The sequence below is a fragment of the Lycium ferocissimum genome, chromosome 8 (assembly GCF_029784015.1).
Source record: "Lycium ferocissimum isolate CSIRO_LF1 chromosome 8, AGI_CSIRO_Lferr_CH_V1, whole genome shotgun sequence".
Taxonomy (NCBI): Eukaryota; Viridiplantae; Streptophyta; class Magnoliopsida; order Solanales; family Solanaceae; genus Lycium; species Lycium ferocissimum.
The window spans coordinates 44,139,099-44,159,559 of NC_081349.1; the positions used below are offsets into that span (position 1 = coordinate 44,139,099).

Sequence of the window (20,461 nt, forward strand, 5' to 3'; positions counted from 1 at the left end):
TTTAATATTGTAAAACTTGGTTTTTTTGGAGAAAAATGAATATTTTAGAAAACATTTATAAACTTTCAAGAAAAATCGTGCTTTGAAATCATAACTTCTAACCTTTGAAAATAAGGACACTATGGGAGCGTTTATAAGATTACATCATATGATTCATGCCATAGAAAGAAAGGGCTTAGCCTTAACATACCGCGCGCGCGCCTTACTAGCTACGCTTATTCGTCCAAACTTGATAGTCTACATGCAAGAGAATTCATCCATTCATTAGTTTCATTATCATATACTTGCCTTAACCTTTCAAACGCATTCACTTATATTCTAACGAATTTCTAAAGAGCTCCCTTATAAACATACCTCCCCCGAGAATCTAACTCGGCCAAATTTTAATCAATGACATTCCGGGAATTCAACCCGGCCAAACCAACAAAAATACCACAATTATTTTAGCAACACTTCAATATTCAATTCAATTCAATTCAATTCAATTAATATTCCGTCGAATCAATCGACATACTACTTCACCCGAAACCTTCAAATTTAACAACAACCATACATTTCATTATCATCTATATTCATTAACTTCAACCACATTCTTCATTCAATGTCACATAATCCATAACTACAACAACTAGAATATCGAATTACATTAAGTGACACTAGCTTACCAAAACACCCATTTCGACCATAATCTCTCCTTACATGTCTTCATGCATTTTTATTCATCCCTTTACATTACAACAACAACATAACAATCAAAATGCCAAATAGAATTGATTCATTTTCTCCTACACCAAACAAGGACCACACGGCCACTACACTTTATACATACTTCCATGAATTTTTCACTCATTTCTTGGCATTTCAATAACAACCAACATGCTACATATACTACATGCATATTTTCTTGAATTCTCATCTTTTCATACACTACGACAACAAACAACATTCTACATAGAATCAATCCATTCTTTCCATGCAACACAACACATCACCACGACCAATCCATGCAACACAATACACGGCTACAACTAACATCCACAACTCAACAATCAAATTACTAAATGATATTAATTCGTCGCTTCACTCCAACACAACACATATATTCGGCCAACATGCAACACACATATTTTCATATATTTCATCCATTTCTTCAACCTACACATACACCAATATTCATAACACTTAAAAGAGATGAAACCTTACCTTTTCTTCAACTTCCCACTTGGTGTAGGATTGGTGCATGACACCAAACACCCTTCTACTTGCTTCAACACTTGCACCATGTTGTAAAGGACCTTCCATTGGGTAGAATAACTAGGAGGAAATATTTTTCTCTTGATCCTCCTTGTTGGTCCATGTTCGGCCTCCATGGCCGAACACCCCTCTTTCTCTTTTTTTTTTTTTTGTTCTTTCTTTGCTCTCTCTTTTTCTTCCACTCTCTTAAATTAAAAAGATGACCACACACATATATATATATATATAACTCTCAAGCATGTGAGGGGCACATGCCCCTCTCTCCATCTCTCTAGATTTTTCCTTTATTTTCTTGAATTTCCTAACATGGTCAAGGAAGACCTAATGTCTTCTTTTATACACTTTAATCCCTACTAATTTAAAAATAAGGGCATGTAGTGCACGGCTAACATGGCACCTTCATGAATTTTTTGAACTTTTGTAAAATGACCATTTTGCCCCTAGCCTTTTAAATATTTCCATGAACCATTTCGCGAATTTTCCTTTTTCGCCCTCAACCTTTCTCAATATTCCATATCAACAATGTTCCTAAATAATATTAATAACCCACTTGCGCATAGAAATAGTTTTGGAAAACGATCTTACCTTCCACATTCCACGACTTCTTCGAAATATCCGAATGCACGAAATGCGGGCTATAACACTATCTTCCTTTTAATTATGCTAATTGATTATTTTTATAATAATATCCATGATGCTCAATAGTGTTATTATATTAATTTGCTCGAATCATGTTCACGAAAAGATATTTTCTCTGCCGCCATAATTTTTTGTGTTACCAACTTATTTTTTACAGCAAATAGGAGAAAAAGGAAGATATGGTGGAAGTTATGAAATCTGTCATGTATATGTAAAAAAGCCTAGTTATGATTATTTTTTTTTAAATTAATTCGAAGTGGGCCGGGTCGGGCCCGGTGGTTAAACTAGTCGGGCTAAATGGCGTGTCGAAAATCCTCCTAATTTTTTTTAAATTACCCCACCACCCTCTTTAGGATTGGGTAGGGCGGTTATGGGCCGGGTTAGGTGGGCCGGTCCCAGGCCGACCCGGCCCAATCGACAGGCTTAGATTAGCCTTAGAGGAGAGGAGAGACAATTGAACAGATAATATAACATAAAATATAAATCAATTTCAAAGAAAACTTAACTATTATATTGAAATGTTATTATAAAAAAATGAATGTTATAGAAGTAGAAGATAAGTTTAGGCAATTTCACTTAATTCAAGGACAAATTAAATACAAACTTCTCCAAAATAATACATACTTAACTCTCTTAACCAAATTGCCAAAAGAGGGGTAGGGGCCCTATCGCATGCCGCGACACATAGGAATCAGGCAGAAACTTGCTTGGCTGGAAATTCCAGGAAAATACAACTGCAAAAGCACAATGTCTTTTAACTCTCACTCGTCACTGTACACCAGTCACCATATATATATATGTGTCTCTCTCTCATCCCTATTGCTATTTGTCATTATATTTTTCCTCTTTCTAGCTGGTTGTTTCTTCTGATTCCACTCATAGCCTACTGCATAATGAAGGTATGATTCTTCATTCTTCCTGTTTCAGTTCTTTTCTTCTTATGTACACACACATATATCCTGCACTCGTGTAATATGTTCACGAACTTCGCCTCTTCTCTCTTTTTTTTTTTCTTTTTTATTTCTTCCACTTTCGGAATATTTCAGGAAATATTCAATGCTCTGATTCTATACATGGGTTTTGATTCTTAAGTTTCTTTCATTCCTAAACATTCTTGTCATTTCCCTTTCCCTTTTTCTTGATTCTTTTAATCTGCCGATTTTGGATATCTAATCTTCTTCATTATGATTTATTCATCCGTTTTCCAATGAGCTGCTATTTTCTTTTTGTTACTGTTTGTATAATTTCTAAAATTTGAAATTTGTTTGTCTTTCATTTGTGAAGAAATTTGTCCTGAAATTGGATTTGGGAGATGACAGAGAAAAAAGGAAGGCCTTGAAGACAGTGGCTGCTCTTCCAGGTAATATGAAAGAACCGTAAAAAGAAGTTAATGTTGCAGTTCCAATCCTTTTTATATTATAAGCAATTTTGTTTTGAGTTTAAATTATATGCACGGATGGTATAAAGTATTTTTATACAATCAGTTTGCTTATTAGATAATTATAGGTAAATCTTTTTATAGTTTACTACGCCCTGTGTCTCAATTTATGTGTCATCATTTGACTTGAAACAACATTTAGGGCCTGTTTGGAAAGCCACCCAGGTAATTGGAATTGGGTGTAATTAGGTGTAATTACAGAGTTTGGCCTGTTTGTTTGACCGGGTAATTACACGAGTTAGGTGGGAATTGGGTGTAATTGAGAGGTGTAATTACACTCTCCAATTCTCATTCTCGGGAGTGAGAATGGGTGTAATTACACCCAACTAATTACACAAGTGGTTCTTTTTACCTATTTTTTTTTAATTTTATTTTAATTTCTTTTCTTTTTTAATTTATTTTTTATTTATATTATTTAATTTCTTTTTTATTTTATTTTAATTTATTTTCTTTTATAATTTTTTTATTTCTTTTTAATTATTTGTATTTTTAAAATATATTTTTCTTTTTATAGAATTTATATTTCATTTCCTTTCTTCTCATTCCCAACCTTTACTTCTTGTGGTTCCATGTAATTGCTCATATTTGTTTTAGTTTTTATTTTATTCATTAACCGTGTTAATATTCTAATTTTTTAAACTACATCTCTTAATATTAGAAAGAATGAGTCATTAACAAATTTAACATCTAATAAGTGACGTTATTAAAGTAGAATTTCGTTGTCAATGAGGTTATGGACTTATATTTTCCCTTTCTTTTGAATTATAGGAGTATTTACTTATGTTATAGTGAAACTTACTTATGTAGCGTTGCAATTTGACATAAGAGTATTATGTTAAAAAAAATTCTTTTGGATTTTGAATTTAGGTTACATTTTCAATTTTAACAATATTTGCTTTAGTATTATTGGCTTATTATTTTCACATTGTATGTTGTTTATTTTTCACTTACAGTTGATAGAATTATTGTCAAACATTTGAATAGTGTTATGGCATTATATTTATAAATATTCTTTTTTCGTCAAACATCCAATCCCATGATGTTCTCACAAAAAAGGTATGTTTTTAATTTTTATAATCAATTAAAATTAAAATATTATTAATTTTGAAATTATATATCAATTATTTTTTACAATATTAGCTACAAATATATGATTATTAATTAACATATTTTCAGTAAACAATGTATTATTAAATAACTAATTTAATATCATTTATAAAGGCACATATTTTTTAAATATTAATTTTAAATTTTTTATAATTAAATTTTATTTTTAAATTAAACTAACTGTGTAATTACACTTATGCAACCAAATAAAACGCTTGTAATTACACTGTAATTACATTATGACAAACAAACAGGTCATAGTAATTACAATCTTTGTGTAATTACTAGGCTGTATAATTACTAGGGTAGTAATTACACCAATTCCAATTACCAGGTGGCTTTCCAAACAGGCTCTTAAGAAAAAAGAAAGATTTTTGAAATTTTTAGCCCAAGACAAACCTTGAACGTTTGTGTGGAGGGTAACGAGAAATTTTAAAGTTAAGTTGTTTTAATTAAGAAAAATTAATATTTTTTTTGGGAGAGATAAAAAAGAAAAGGATGTCAGATAACATTAATTGGGACAGAGTAATAGTGTAACGAAGTTTTACATGCATATAACTTAGATCCTTTTGTATTTACCTCTTTTAACTGTAAGGGGGAAAAGCTTTCTGAATTGCTAGTGCCTAAACTGTTAAAGGGTTAGAAGAATCGAGTGGTGAAGATCGTTTGGAAACTTAATCAGGAAATGAGGTCATATTAATGGCTAAGTTTGAATTAAATTCTACGTACTACTTGGAAAAAGAAGAAAAAATACTGTAGCAAAATTAATTTGAACACGTCGATTCCTGATTGGCGCCACGTCAAATGGGTCCTCCATAATTACAACTTACAAGCTGTCCTTCTCTTAACGTCAGCAACTCACTTTACCCTAAATAAAAGATCTAAATAATTCATTGAAAGAGCTAAACAGCTTTGCTTTTGAATAATCTATAAGTTTATATATATGCTGTAACGTCAAAATGAATTAATTAACTAGAAGCCAATTTGAAAGAATGATCCTTAGCTACATTGCTCGGATCTTCCAAAAAGGTTGTGGTTGTTGTCGGTCTACATGTCAGATCCTCTAAAAATACATAGATTTTGAAATATTTGGCACACACTTGAAATATTTTGTAAGAGATCGAGCAATATAGATTTTAATTTGTTGGAGCCGGTCAAGTTACATTATATATGTGAAATCTTTTAATAAAAAAAGGATAAAGCTTAAACTCTAATCTATTGCTTCTTTTTGAAGCTCTAAGTCTTATCCCTCTTTTTTGTGGGTTTGGTGAGTTTCATAGCTTAGATGATTGTCAAAATATCACATTGATCACGTAGTTATAATTGTGTCACATCAATAGATATAATTTCTTAGCATCGTCAATGCTTTATTGGCGAAGGGTTTCATCGAAATAACTAATTTGCAATGGAAGAAATGAAAACGTTGTAAAATTGTAGCTATTATATTCAGAGGCGGATGAAGAATTTAAATTTGATGGACTTTAATATTTTTTGCATAAATCTATTATATTTTTGAAGTTACGGGTTCATATATCTATTGTTCGTTACAACTAAAAAATTTCCAAATAGATTTATCCGACCTGTTTTAAATATTTTTTTGCATAAACCATAAGGCTGGATTCACCCTGCTTAGATTCAGACGTAAAAACCCACTAAAGTTTTAACAATTATTAAATCCGAACAAATAATTTTAAATCTACAACGAGTTCAATACTAAAAATTTTAAAGGTTGAATTCAGAAAGTTTAAATTCTGAATCTACGTCATGTATAGAATGAAATTGACCGTGCTGAGATTGTGTAGGGATTGATGAAATTTCAATGGATATGAAAGGCAAGACATTAACCATTGTTGGGACAGTTGATCCAATAACGGTGGTGAGCAAACTACGCAAGTTTTGGGCAGCAGAGATAATGTTAGTAGGACCAAAAGAGGAACCAAAGAAAGAAGAAGAAACAAAGAAAGAGGGGGAGGAGCCTAAAAAGGAAGGTGAAAACAAGAAAGAAGAAACAAAAAAGGAAGAAGAGAAAAAGGCAGTGGTACCAGTAGGCATGGTAATGCCATATAGACCGTATTATCATCCTCCTCCTATGCACACATACAACTATCAAGTTCATCACAGCATGGAAGAGAATCCTAATGCATGTGCCATCTGTTAATTCCTTTTTAACTAACCCAAGCGACAAATGGCTGAATTTCAGTTGATCGTGTGGCAGTAACGTCAGTCTGTCACTTAGAATACCCCGTCGCATAATGTGTTATATATCTTAAATTTGTTGGGACTCTTGATTATCTTAAATTGGTTGGGACTCATGGGAATCATATATGCATATGTGAAGAAAAAAATCTACTATAACTTTTGTGCTCCTCCTTTAATTGGTCTTGGGTTATCCTAATAGTGTGAACCCAAGACTAGCTAGCTTTCAAGAATAGAGGTGCTTTTGTGGATAGACAATATATGATATCGTATTTGTATTTTGTACCTTCAGAATTAAGTATTGTGTAAAGAGAAGTCATATAGGAATTTTGTTGCCCTTTTTTCTTTTTACTACGCATAATTTGAGAAAGAGCTTGTACTTGTCATGAGCCTCTTTTCTTGAAGTACACTATGGAAACTTATTGGAATTAGATGAATACACCCATGGTCATGGTGGGAATTGGGATGAACATAAAATTGGCACCCTTAAGGAAGTCGTATTCAGGTCCTGGATTAAAAAAAAAAAAAAAAAAAAATCCCGATTTGAAATGCTTCCCCTTTAATAGACCTAGGAGTTAATTGAGCCCGAAAGTATCGAACATCGGGTGAAAAACCAGAAAAAGGGCGAAAGGGTTGAATGCAAGTTGATATATATGCTTTTAGTTTTCCAGTAATCTCCATGTTCCTATGTAAAATTTTATGTGAAAAGTTAAGATAATAACAAGTCAAAACATTGGAGTAGCACTTTCACGTAGTTCTTTCTCGATTGGACAAATTAAAGTTGGTGCAAGCTAGCTAGACATGCTTCATTCCACATGATATATTCCTGCCATTTGAGGCTGTTTTCTTGGATTTTAGTCTAAAGAGGGCAGTTTGATTTATGATTTATTTGGCTATTATTGTGGAGTCACTTTGCATAGCAATTCTTTTACTGCATAAACAGTTTCTATATTATAACTAGTCAATGAACAAAATAATACCTTGATGTGTCGATGTCGACGTACTGCTGCTGCTTGTTTTTTGTCAGGTCACTTTGGTTGGTCTACCTTTGAACTTAAACCGCCACATAAATAATCTTCATTAATTTATTTGTTTGTATGTTTTCAAAATAATATATTAGCGAGTATAGCAGTTTATCAAAATAAAAAAATTGAGAAAATGATCTCATATGGTCACTTACAAATCAAATAGAAGAAAATTGCCTTTTTTGATCTCTTATATATAAAAATGAAGATTTCTTGTAAAAAGGACATAAAACAATTTTGTAAAGGACTGCAAAACTATTTCCCCGCTTTAATATATATAGTATGAAGCATTAGTATACACATATATACATATACAAGCACTTTCGGCGAGAGTATCATTAATTGACAATATCAGCACAAATGTTGGGCACAACTTTGTTTGCTTATAGGTGCGTCTTAAATTACGTAGAAATTACAATATAGAGACTAATAATATAGGAATTAGTAATATACAGACTACAATGTAGAAATTATTTTTTATCGAGCGTTTGATTCTTTTTACTAAAAATGAAATATACCGGTAAAAGTTAAAATATGAGTTTAATTTTTTAACTTAATAAAATTAGGGCTGGACATAAATACCGAAAACCGAAAAACCGAATCGAACCGAATTAATTCGGTTTCGGTTTACGTTTTCAGAAACTTTGGTGTTCGATTTTTAGAGTTCCATTCTTCGGTGTTTCGGTTTAAACCGAAATTTAATACGTTACCCAAAATAATTAAAATATTGAAGACCCATTAAGTTTAATCCCCAAAAAAATCCAATTGTAACAAGCCCAAAAAAACTCAATTGTAATATCCTTAACAAAGGTAGGTGACTAGGATGTGTCTTTAGGATTAATGTATGTCTTTTATGTGTTTTCTTAATTATTCTTACTGTATGTATATAACACCTAGTAATCCTATATCATGGTTATGGTTTTTTGTCTTGTGTATCTTGTTTGTTTGATTTTGATTTCAATTTATCAGTTTATATTTTATTGCTTTTGAGAATATGAGTTAGTGTAAATAGAATCTCTTCTAATATCATATCAAAAAAATCGAATTGAAAAAATCGAAACCGAACCGAACTTCAAAAAATCGAAACCGAAAGAACCGAACCGAACCGAACTAGTTTGGTTCGGTGTTCGGTGTCCACCTTCAAAAAATCGAAATCGAAATAGCCGAATCGAAGTTTGAAAAAACCAAACCGAAGTACTGAATGCCCACCCCTAAATAAAACTGAAAGATTATAGATGATGGATTTGAGAAAGCGATAAAGTACTGTAATTTTGTCTTTTGAAATCTAATCCCATATATCGTTATTCCCCGTTCTTTCGCTACACTAATAGGTGTTTTAAATGTTATATATATCAAATATTATAATTACAATTTTTTGGTTCAAGCATCGCACAAACAAGTCCTTCTTACCTTAATGATAGATGTACAAGGTCAAATGTTCCTCTTCCCTAACTAAAGTATAGCAATAGAAGATTCTTAACAGTAGCAAAGCTGGAATATGAACCTAGGGCCTAGGCTACTATAAATAACAAATACTGAGGATTCATTCTGTGACAGTACAATTACAAAAAAAAATTATCATCAAATTTATAAAATAATAGAATAGTGGTACTTTTTTTTTTTCTTTAAGACAATTGATAAACTCCCAAAGAGGACATCATAACAGAACCAATCCACAACTTTCCATTATCCTCCTCATGAACTTCACTAATAAACCTCAACTTCTTGCCTTCAACATCTTCTAAAACCTCCAAAATCACCCCCTCTTCGCTTAACTTAATCGCGGTAGCATGTGGCTGCCCTCCCACTAACAAGCTGTGCATTTGCTGAAAATTGAATTTCCTCAACAATGTCTTCCCGAGCCACGAATTTGATGTTATCAATCGGGAAAGTGGTGATGCTTTTGCATGCAACGCGACCCAAAATTCCCCTTTTGAATTTGTTCTAACGTTGTCTGGAAATCCTGGTAGCTCAGCAAATGTGTCGTGGGTTCCTACATTGGGACCTTTCAGCCAATACCTTAGTATTCTACATGCAGATGTTTCAGCTACCAGCACGAAGGACCGGTCTTTGCTTAAGGCTACACCATTTGCAAAAGAAAGGCCTCTTAGTACGGCTGTTACTTGTTTGGTTGATTTGTCATATTTCATCAGCCTGCCTGTTTTATCTCCACTTGCGGTCGCAGCAACGAATTGCCTACATATAAAACATGAAATTTATAACATGTCACTTCCTAATTTATTCTAGGCAATCAATCAGAGATAATGAATAAAGTCATGCTCCAATTATCTTTAAATGTCCTCATTGTATAAATATTTGTATATTGTCAATGCTTAATTTTTAAACTATAAAAAAAAATATTGAGATCATCATTTTCCTACCCTAAATTTATGTAGTAGTACACACGCCCTAAGGTTCTTATTCATTGACATTGCAAGCCATGGTTAATTACCAAACCTATAACACCCAATTGACTGAACTAAACATGAAACGTTATAACTTGAATAATTACATATATTACTGAATAAATTACCTGCGTTGGTATATTGTGCTTGTGTCTGTGAAGTAAATGACATTGTCATGATCATCAATATCTAAGTCATTTGTGAAGCTAAGAGGCTGGCCTTCAAAATCTTGGACTAATGGGCTAGCCAATCCTCCAGTTGGGCCTACAACTTGGAGGCCCAAGTAGGCATCAGCAATGTAAAGGTCTCCAGTATTATGATCAAATCGTAAGCCCAATGGCCTTCCACATATATGTTCCATTTCAGGGGCAGAGGCCTGACTACAATTCTTCCTTCAACATTATAACACATGAAAAATTTCAAGAAACTTATTTTCTTTCGAGAAATAGATTCAGAATTAAGGTAAGGAAAAAATATGAAAATAAGAGCATCCGTTCGTAAAATTTGTGAAAATGATGACTAATCAGTAGGCGGGGACAAATTATAATAATTCGTTCCAACCCAAGACATAAAGAAAGACAGGGATAATCAGATTTGCTAGAAGAGTCGATGTACAAATAAAGAATCTATTTTGACTTGAAATAGATATCCATATATCTATGACTCATAGTTACGAGATGATTAAATATGGCAAAAGCTATGCCGAAAATTAATTCGCGTAGAAATGGACGCATTGGTTCACATAAGGGTGTACATAGAATACCAAAGGGGGATCAGATATGATGCAAATTGCGTGAAGCTTGTGAAACTCATGAACATGCATGAAAATACTAGATTCGCGACGTTAAGTTTAAATCTTCACTTCCATATATAACACAATCGGAATTTTATTTTGGCTAACGTGTATGTTACTGAAAGTACTCTTTGTCGACAATAATTATAAGTTAAAGATTAGTGGAGTTCACAATAGATTAAAAAAAAGTAAATTATTCAGTATATGTAGGAAAATCATGTTAAAGAGCCATAAGTTGACTTTTAAACTTGTGGACAATGTGATAGAAGTAGTTAGTATATTTTATTTAATATAATTCAGCCTACACCTCTTGTATTATTTAACTGTATAACGACCTCTTAGTTAAGCTTAATAGACATTATTTCTAGACATCCAATTAAGGTGGACATTCTATTGAGAGGGAGAGGATATATGGAAAATAATATACTGCACAAAAAACATAAGTAAACTAATTAATAATGAGTCACTTAATTTTATCACGGTTATTTGAAAGCCAGAGATTTAGTACACGAAATCAAAATTTATATGTTGGATAATTTCACGTAACAAAAATTAATTGTAGTATTTTTTAGCATGGAATGGAAAATGCTCTGCTCAATTTGCATGTCAAACTTGCTAGGAACTGATCATTGAACTCGCTAACGAGCAAGGAATCATTTGGTTCAAATTTAATGTCACTATTAATTACTGGCATAAAGAAAAGTGTGGTCTGTATGAAGAAAAAAGTGAAAATGTTTTCCAGGAACTAAATGGTTTCTTAATATTTTCTTGTGTTCAGTATGTAAGCAAAAAAGATTATTCCGAAAGCATATGTATATAATTTAGACAAATATTATGGGGGTGCGGGTGTGGGTGGGGTGGGTGGGTAGCGTGGATACGGGTGGTTTGGGAGGTGGGTGGGTGGTGGGGTTTGGGGTGGGTGGGTCTGGGGGGTGAGGGATGGGGGTTGGGGGATGTGAGGGTGAAGATGAGGTGAGTTCGAGGAGGGGAGGAGACAATCAATGCGAGTCGCATTTGTGAAATTTGATTTCCCTACTTCCATTAGGGAAGTCAGTTTCCTCATTTTAAAGAATTTATTTTTCTAAAGAAAGTATTTTTCAAAAGTTTTGATCAATCGAGCATGAGAAACTTGGAAACACCGAACACACCCTCAGATACAAAAGTCTAAGAACAAAAAATTAAAGGGTGTTTAATCACCTTTGGGAAGAGGTGACAGCAAAGTCAACCCAAACTTGAGCGTGTTGTAGCCATTTAAGAATGCGACCATCAGCAACTCCAGTATATGGCCCTTCACCATTTGGATCAAAAGCAATACTTTCTGCTCCAAATGCTCCTAATTTCAATTGGATCATCTCAGCTTTAGAGAGGACATCTTGGGACCCTGCTATACTAACTGGTCTGAACACATTCGCCGAGTCAGAGTCAGCGTCTGAAGCAAAAGTTATTGAGACGAGTGCGACTGTTACAATAGCATTCAACATGAGGAACTTAGAGGCCTTCATGATCATCATGTGTGTCTTTTGCTTGTTACAATATAATGGTGATCGAAGGGATGTCCAATTTTTTCTTCATTTGTAGTTGATTTATAATTGGGTGTGGAGTTGCTTGGACTACAGCGCCAAACCGAAAGTCGAGTCAAACCGAGAAAAAAACCAAGTGGTTTGATTTGACTTTGGTTTGGTGTTGGGTATAATTGGTTTGTGGAAGTAAAATATTTTATACATAAAAATATATATAAGTAATTTATAAATATATATACTCTATTATCATATTAGCATAATGAATGGTTTTATATCACTATGGCATGTTAGTAAAAAGTCAACTCAAATAAAGTCCAAACCAAAAAAGTACAAATTGGTCAATAAGAGAAGGAAGAAAAAAATTATTTTATTTATACAGTGAAAAAACATAACTTAACTCTTTATTTCTGTGTAATTAATACTTAACAAACACCTCATTTTCTTATTTTTCATTTATTTTGACTCAAAGAGGCAATGTGAAAATGAAGAAACTATTAATTTTAGAACTAAAGAAATATTTGAAGTAAAAGTTATATATTTTGTATCGTTTCCTAAAAAAACCCGAAAAACCCTTAAAACCATCAGAAGTTTTTTATTTTTATAAATTTAAAAACCCGACGCAATTGATTTGGTTTTGGCGTTTAAAAATTCGAAAATTATTTCACTTTATTTGAAAAATCTAATATATAAGTATATATATACTCCTTATAGCATAATGGGCAAAAGTCAACTTCTAGAAAGTACAAATTAGTCAATAAGAGAAGGAAGAAAAAAATTATTTTATTTATACAACCAACAACTACTCTAGGTTCTGTGAACAACAAACACCTCTCTTATTTTTCAATTTTGACTCAAAGAGGCAATGAAAATGAAGAAACTATTAATTTTCGGATACGTTTGGCCATCAGAAGTTTTCATTTTTTCAAACGATCAAATATTTCTTTGGAAAACTATAACCAAACACTATGAAAATTTCAAAACAAAATTGAAGTGGTATTTGAAGTTTCTAAAAACATTTTTCCACTCCAACTTATAATCTATATATAATTACAAACAAATCGCATCTTCCACTCCAAAAAAGATATATAATTATAAAATGTGTGCCGACGATGTAATTTACGCACCTCGCTACCACCATTTCCTATCTTTTTTTCTATTTTCCCCCCTTTATGTGTTATGATAACAAGACTCAAAAAATGCTTTTTTAATTCTCTTAATTGTATTAAATATGTTATGAAAAAACTGAAAAGTAATATCTTTTAACTCTTTTAATTATGCTGCAATTTCAACCGTTTCCTAAATCGATCCTATATATTCCAAAAACTAATCATTTTAATCCCACCTTTTCGGTATCTATTTTTGTAGTTGCTGTAAACAATAGTTTTATTCCCTAATCTGTATGAACTCCAAAACCATACATATGTTGAGTTCATATTACATTCTTCAAGCCTAAGAAACTGGTAAGTTACTTTCTTGGTTGGAAAAGTTAAGAAGCCTTTGTGAAGAAGTGCTTGCTAAATTTTTTAATTGATTCAAATTCTACTTAATTAGTAGTTGGACCTTACTAATATGCCTATAGGCAGACGGTAGTATCAATGGATTCTGAATTTTAATTGTATTCTAGATTTGTATTTCCATCATTTTTTCCAGCATTTTCGTTTTGTTTACTAAGTAATTTTAGTTGTTTATATTCTTCAGTATATTTCTTTAAATTTATTTGTTTATGTCTACGGTTCATGTTGCTTAATATGTTTATATGCACTATAACCAAAGTTGAGGAGCTTTGGCTGTAGCAACAGATTTTGTTTTTTGTTGTTCCAGCTTTATTTCCAGTCCTTTTTTTCCTTAACTACTATTCATACCCGCGCGATGCGCAGAGGATATCAATAGACCAATCTTAAATAGTTGTGATTTTGCTTGCTTAATCACCGTAGAAAAATATAACCCCCCCCCCCCCAACCCCAACCAAAGCAAAATCCCGTAGAAAAATATAACCCCCCCCCCCAACCCCAACCAAAAATAAATAAATCAGAATGTATCATTTTTATTTCTATTGTTTGTAGCTTTATATTTTACTACCTCAGTTATGTGATCTTATCAATAAATAGCGTTTTTTTTCATCATAGCTTCTTCATAAAAATTTCTCATCTCAAACTTAGATAGTCTATCCTTTAATAAAGAATTAGTTTTAGTATAAGAAAAACTAATTCCAGCTAATAAATTATACTTGTATCTAATTTAATATCATGTCAAATTTAATTGCTTCAATTTTTAGGATTTCATTCTTGTGGAGATCATTTATTAATTTTTTCTAAGTCAATTGCTAATGTCTTTCTACACGTAAAAAATAAAGTAAAAACTGTTAAAATGTTTTTTCACGCTTTTTAAGTTAGAAAAAGAAGGAAATTTTGATATCTAATTTTTATAACCACTATATTGCACAATATTATTTTCAATTCCATACACCCATTAATTAAATATTATGTTAATATTTAAGTTTTTCAAAATTATTAATTTATATTTACTAAAAAAAAATTATCTTTCAATTAAATAAAAAACATACTACACTCAATTTAAAATAGCTTGTATGTCATTAATAAGAAGTATATGTTACGTATTTATACGTATATCCTTGCGTTTCTTGTCGACAATCTAAGATCTACTTCAACTTCTTTATTATCTCCTTTTTTTAAGTGGTGATGTTAGTGTTAAATTTATGAAGAGATGAAGAGACTTAAGGATCGACTCATTAAATAGTGTACTGAGAACGTTTTCTGAATTATATTTATTCAACAACTCCTTGAAAATATAAAAACAAACAAAAACAAAAGTTCAAAAACACATTAAAAGAACAATTATGTAGGGAATACATGAGTACAAAGCAAGCTTTAAAAATAATAAACAATAAAAAATAAAGGTAAAAAAGAGAGCATAACCTTGGAGGTTGATTGGTATTTATCAACTTGTGTCGACATAAATTTATAATAGAATTCGAATGACAAACCAACTTGAAGAGCATAAATAGAAATTGCAAGTATTGTAATTTAAAAACATATATATCAAATATACATATTTCATCCAATATAAAGATCTTCGAATTTACACACATGTTTTCATTAAGAGCGGAATTTAGAGCATCACACTTGCCATCGACATATACTTGAATACCGATTGTATGTAGACAAAATAAAGCATCAAACATAAATAGTCAAGTGCAAAATGGAAGAGACAAAATCACTTTTTTAATTAATTGCTGAAGAAAAAATTTGAGATGCAAATAATCCTATCTTTTGTAGCCATATTTTTATAATTGTGTTTGATCTATCGTTTGTATTAACTTTTTGGAATTGTAAACTATTATAATAGAGAGAGGAAGGAGCCAAAAGGATGTGTTTATCATTCATGATACAAAATTATGATAAGGATTCAAATTTAAAAATCAAATCTGAAAATCTTTTCAAAAAAATTTCGATTGAGTGTTCATTAGCGGACTTCCTCTTTTAAAAAATCGGATTCCAACTCTAACTTTAAATAATGAACATTACCTCATTGATATATGTAATACATGGCTGTATTTACTTTAGAAGTATTAATTCAATAAAGCTAACATGTTTTTCATATACCATTAAAATATTTATAAATAATCAATTTATAAAATATTAACAATAACTACATTTTAATTGAATAGAACTATTTTTTCATCATACCGATCTAATTGACATATTTTAAATAATAAAAAGAACTATTTTAAAAAAACAAAGCCTTCAACGTTATCAACAATCTTATGGTAAATTACGGCGAGGAAATTGAATCAAAACCGTAAATGAAATAATCGTTGTAATATTCTTTCCACCGTATCACTAATGGTAATGCATATATTTATTCAAAAACTAATGCAAATTAAGTAATGAGAAGACCACATAGACAATATAAACGGGAGAAAATATTTTGTTTTCTTAAATGAAAATAAAAATGTGCATTGTTATAAAAAATTATTCTACATATAAAAAGACTATACCATCTTCTTTACCTATCTCATCTCCTTCTGTTAGATCTTCTATCCTGAAAGAGAAGAGTACCTTTAGCTGCCTCTTGTTGCGTTCTTGTGCCTCTACTTCAATATAATTATCTTTTTAACGGGCTATAAGAAATAGACCATCATTCAAATTTATGAAAACAAAAGAAAAGAGAGAGTACATTTGTTTACTGTGGGAGAGAGAACAACATATTAATATACATATGGTCATAAATAATTGACAATTTCCTAATCATATGAATTTACCATTGCTGCATGGCTGCATTTAGGAGGAGTGAGAAAAAGATTAACGGAAGAAGTTTCTTTGAATTTGAGACTATGACAATCCACCCGCGTGTGTTAAGCTAAACAAAGGTCAATCAATTGTAAGCAAATAATTCTTCGACTCAATTCAAATAAAAAATATGATGTTGAAAAATTTGTGGGGATTGACAATGATCTAGGGGATTAAATAAGAGAAGGGAGATAATAGATTTTATTTTTTAAACTAATTCAAATTTTTTTATCTCTCAATTCAAAATTCAAATTCATAAGCCTTTATCTCAATTCAAATCCACTTACAATACTATATGTATATCCAACGCTAGTATCCATCTCGAACAACTTGCCGGTTTGTTTATTTTATTGGCTAAGATATTTTGAAATTGATTTTTTCCTAATTAGATAAGATAAGTACAATATATAGATAAAATCATAATAGGAGTAAGTAAGTGGTTAAGGAAAAAAATGATTTTAGGCGGATAAGGAGAAAGACCAAAAGAAAATATAATGGTTTGCTGACACAATTAAAATATTATCTAGTGGATTTGGTTTAATTTTGAATTCAAAATATTTCATTAGTTTTATGTAAATTTTTAGTGAATCTTATTGATAATAGTTCATTGTTATAAGATCTTTAGCTTTACATTCAAATTTGAAAACTCTATATTTTTGGTATTTAAGGTACTTTTAATATTTGTTCTATCACGACAAATTTGCATGATTATGCACACTAATCCACTAATTAAATAATAGATATTAGTCCTATAAAATCGTAAAGAAATGTCAATTTTGCTTCTGCTAGTTAACTATGCTCAAAGGGAAAAAAAAAAAAGAAGTTGCTAAACATGAAGAATCATATTCAGATTCCAATTTATCTTTATAATTAGTTAGAAGCGAGAGTAGGAGTAGGCATAGTATATAGGCAAACTTACTCAAATGACTACCTTATTGTAGCTTCCTACCATTTGTAACTACCCTTTTAAATATTACTATTTGTAGCTACATTTTGGCAAAATAGTATATGTTTTCGCGTGTATTTGTTGCTAACAAATGCATGAGAACAAGGTAAAAAAAAAAAAAAAAAAAAAAAAGGATCCTTAATTTTAGCATTTAACGGTGGAGCTATTAAATTAGATATTAATATATTTTTTTTTTGATGTATTTTAGTGATTTTTTTTTTTTTTTTTTGCTTTGATGTATTTCATTGATTTTTTTTTTTTTTTTGCTATAATGTATTTCCGTGTTTTTTTTTTTTTATGTATTTTAATGATTTTTTTTTTTTTGTTGTTGTTTTTTATGTATTTTAGTGGCTTTTTTTGATGTATTTAAAATACATTGTGTACATTCCAACTACATATGAAAGCCAAATATATTCAAATTTTTGTGTATTTGAATGGATTTCAAATACATTCAGATACAAAGACCAAAAATTCAAATGCATTAAAAAACAGTGTGTTTTGGCTATTAACAAAATACACTAAAAAAATACAAAGACAACATTCAAAAACAAGCAGTATTTGTGAGATGTGTATTTTGAATGTATTTGTGTATTTGGCTTTTAACAAATACACACGGCCGCATCCGAGACACTACAACCACCAAAAACCTAATCTCTCCACCACCACCAAAATCTAATCCGAGACACCACCACCACAAAACCCAAATCAGACACCACCACCACCAAAAACCCTAATCTTTCCACCACCAACAAAACCCTAATCTCTCCACCTCCACATCATCTTCTCCGCCGCCATCTCAAAATCAGTGTCATCGCTGCCGCCACCAACAATACACACGGCCAGATCTGTGCCATCTCCTCATCGGGTAGAGTGAAAAGAGAGAGAGAGAGAGAGAGAGAGAGAGAGAGAGAGAGAGAGAAGAGAGAGAGAGGGCGGCGGCCATGGTGGTGGTGGTTGAGAGGGGAGAGATTTTTAGGGTTTTGAAAAATGAAAAACCGAAATGGGTAGTGATTGGAAAAAAAAGAAAGATATATGTGTTTGGGTATGTATTTTTGATATAGCTATCAGTTGTAATTTAAAAAAAGTTAATTAGCTACTAAATATAATTAAATAAAAAGGTAGTTAATATTAATAATTAGGTCTTAAAAGAAGCTACAATGAGTAAAAATTCCTAGTATAGGCATATCTACGGAAAATATCTCCGTCTTTATCTTAATTTCCATTCATTATTTTTTCTTTTCTTTTTTGTCTTGAAAAATTAATATAACTTGTTTTAATCATGTCTATGTTCTAAATTTTAGGTTTAAACATTAGAATATATTTATCTTCAACTATATTTTAGGTTTAGGCGTTAGAATATATTTATCTTCAAATGCAAAGATTAATCTTCTAATTCAAATTTAAAAGTTCTATCCAAAATTCAAAAGCCTTATTGTGCAATTCAAACTCAATCCGGTTTCAGATTTTTGAGTAGATTTGAAAACTACTCTAATCTTGGAAATTGAATTTTATCTTTTTACAAAAAATCCTTTATAAGATTCTTATTTACTTTGTCCTAATTCTCATTAACTTTGTCTTAAAATTGCCAAGTGGCTTGTTATTAGCTTGCCACTTGGCTTAACCACATTGCTTTTACCTCTCCTATTTTATATATATAGATTTCAAAATTATTTATTTGGTTATTCAATAGTAGCTATTTGTTTTCTTTAGATTTTGTTTTATTACTTCTCTTTTCCTATCCCTATAATTGCTTATTATTTAATATCCTTAATGCTGATTGTTGAAAAAATTCCTGGCTATAATTATAGGAATTTAGAAAGCTAAGAATTAGAGAAATTTTCCGTGTATTTGATGAACAGTATTTACAAGAATTTATACAAGTGTTTAAGCCACTTGTTGTGCAAATATTTAAATCCTAAGCTACCAAACTATGTAAATAATCAAATGTCCTAGGACTAAAACTATGCAAATAATCAAATGTCCTAGGACTGAAAATTAATTATCTAAACCTAGATAATGACCTCTAACAAAATCCACCTCATTGATTCTAGAAGGAGAAAAGAATACTATGTAAATGCTAAGGGATTTTATTTACAATGGGAAAATCAGATTTATGGATAAATGGGCTGGTGTTTGATGCAGTGCTCAAAGGCCCAATCTTCTCCATTTCAAACGAAGCCCAATGTGATGAATCAGCCCAGACCATTTATACTCCAGTCAAAATACCAAAAGACCAGTCAACTAATCCACATCTTCATTTTGACAACACCGATGTTCTTGTACTTTCTTTATTCATGTCTACATCGGTTTCTTCCTTCCCTTCTTGTTGATTTTAACTCGCCCCCTAATATCCCCCTCAAGTTGGAGGGAGTGAAACAACACCCAACTTGTCTAAGGCGGAGCGATGCGAAATCCCTGATAGGGTTTTGGTGAAAAAATCCGCAAGTTGTGCCGCTGATGGAACAAAAGTGAAAGAAATGAGCCCGGAGAGAAATTGTTTCCTTACAAAGTGACAATCTAGTTCCACGTGCTTAGTACGCTCGTGGAACACTGGATTTCGAGCTACATGAAGAGCTGCTTGGCTGTCGGAGTGAACTTGAACCGACAAAGATGGTGGAACTGCTAGATCTGTTAGAAGACGGGTCAACCAGGTAATTCCCGATGTAACTCTCCTCATAGAACGATATTCCGCTTCTGCGGATGAAAGTAACTTACCGATGCTTGTTTTTTTGACTTTCGGGGAAATGGGTGAACCCCCCCAAAAGATGTAAAAACCCCACAAGTGGGGGTCCCCGGGGGCCCGTCGGGGCCCAAAATGCGAGCAAAGT

The 20,461-nt window shown here is 31.6% G+C and overlaps 2 protein-coding genes across 2 annotated transcripts; one reads left to right on the forward strand and one right to left on the reverse strand.

Annotated features, from left to right (window-relative positions):
* The first annotated feature begins 2,607 nt into the window (after positions 1-2,607).
* LOC132068570 (heavy metal-associated isoprenylated plant protein 39-like) lies at positions 2,608-6,953 on the forward strand. The gene is made up of 3 exons (XM_059462209.1): positions 2,608-2,792; positions 3,178-3,253; positions 6,241-6,953. The coding sequence occupies exons 1-3, from the start codon at positions 2,691-2,693 to the stop codon at positions 6,594-6,596; spliced, it is 534 nt and encodes a 177-aa protein (XP_059318192.1). The 5' UTR covers positions 2,608-2,690; the 3' UTR covers positions 6,597-6,953.
* A 2,093-nt stretch (positions 6,954-9,046) lies between these two features.
* Positions 9,047-12,462, reverse strand: LOC132066994 (protein STRICTOSIDINE SYNTHASE-LIKE 10-like). The gene is made up of 3 exons (XM_059460167.1): positions 12,055-12,462; positions 10,193-10,456; positions 9,047-9,855 (listed from the first exon to the last, which is right to left on the reverse strand). The coding sequence occupies exons 1-3, from the start codon at positions 12,366-12,368 to the stop codon at positions 9,285-9,287; spliced, it is 1,149 nt and encodes a 382-aa protein (XP_059316150.1). The 5' UTR covers positions 12,369-12,462; the 3' UTR covers positions 9,047-9,284.
* Positions 12,463-20,461: the final 7,999 nt, after the last annotated feature.

Coding starts and splice junctions, on each gene's coding strand:
- LOC132068570 (XM_059462209.1), top strand. CDS start 2,691: ATGTGTCTCTCTCTCATCCCTATTGCTATTTGTCATTATATTTTTCCT. Junction 2,793..3,177: donor TAGCCTACTGCATAATGAAG/GTATGATTCTTC, acceptor TCATTTGTGAAG/AAATTTGTCCTGAAATTGGA. Junction 3,254..6,240: donor GACAGTGGCTGCTCTTCCAG/GTAATATGAAAG, acceptor GAGATTGTGTAG/GGATTGATGAAATTTCAATG.
- LOC132066994 (XM_059460167.1), bottom strand. CDS start 12,368: ATGATGATCATGAAGGCCTCTAAGTTCCTCATGTTGAATGCTATTGTA. Junction 10,457..12,054: donor GCTGTCACCTCTTCCCAAAG/GTGATTAAACAC, acceptor ATAATGTTGAAG/GAAGAATTGTAGTCAGGCCT. Junction 9,856..10,192: donor AGCACAATATACCAACGCAG/GTAATTTATTCA, acceptor TTTTATATGTAG/GCAATTCGTTGCTGCGACCG.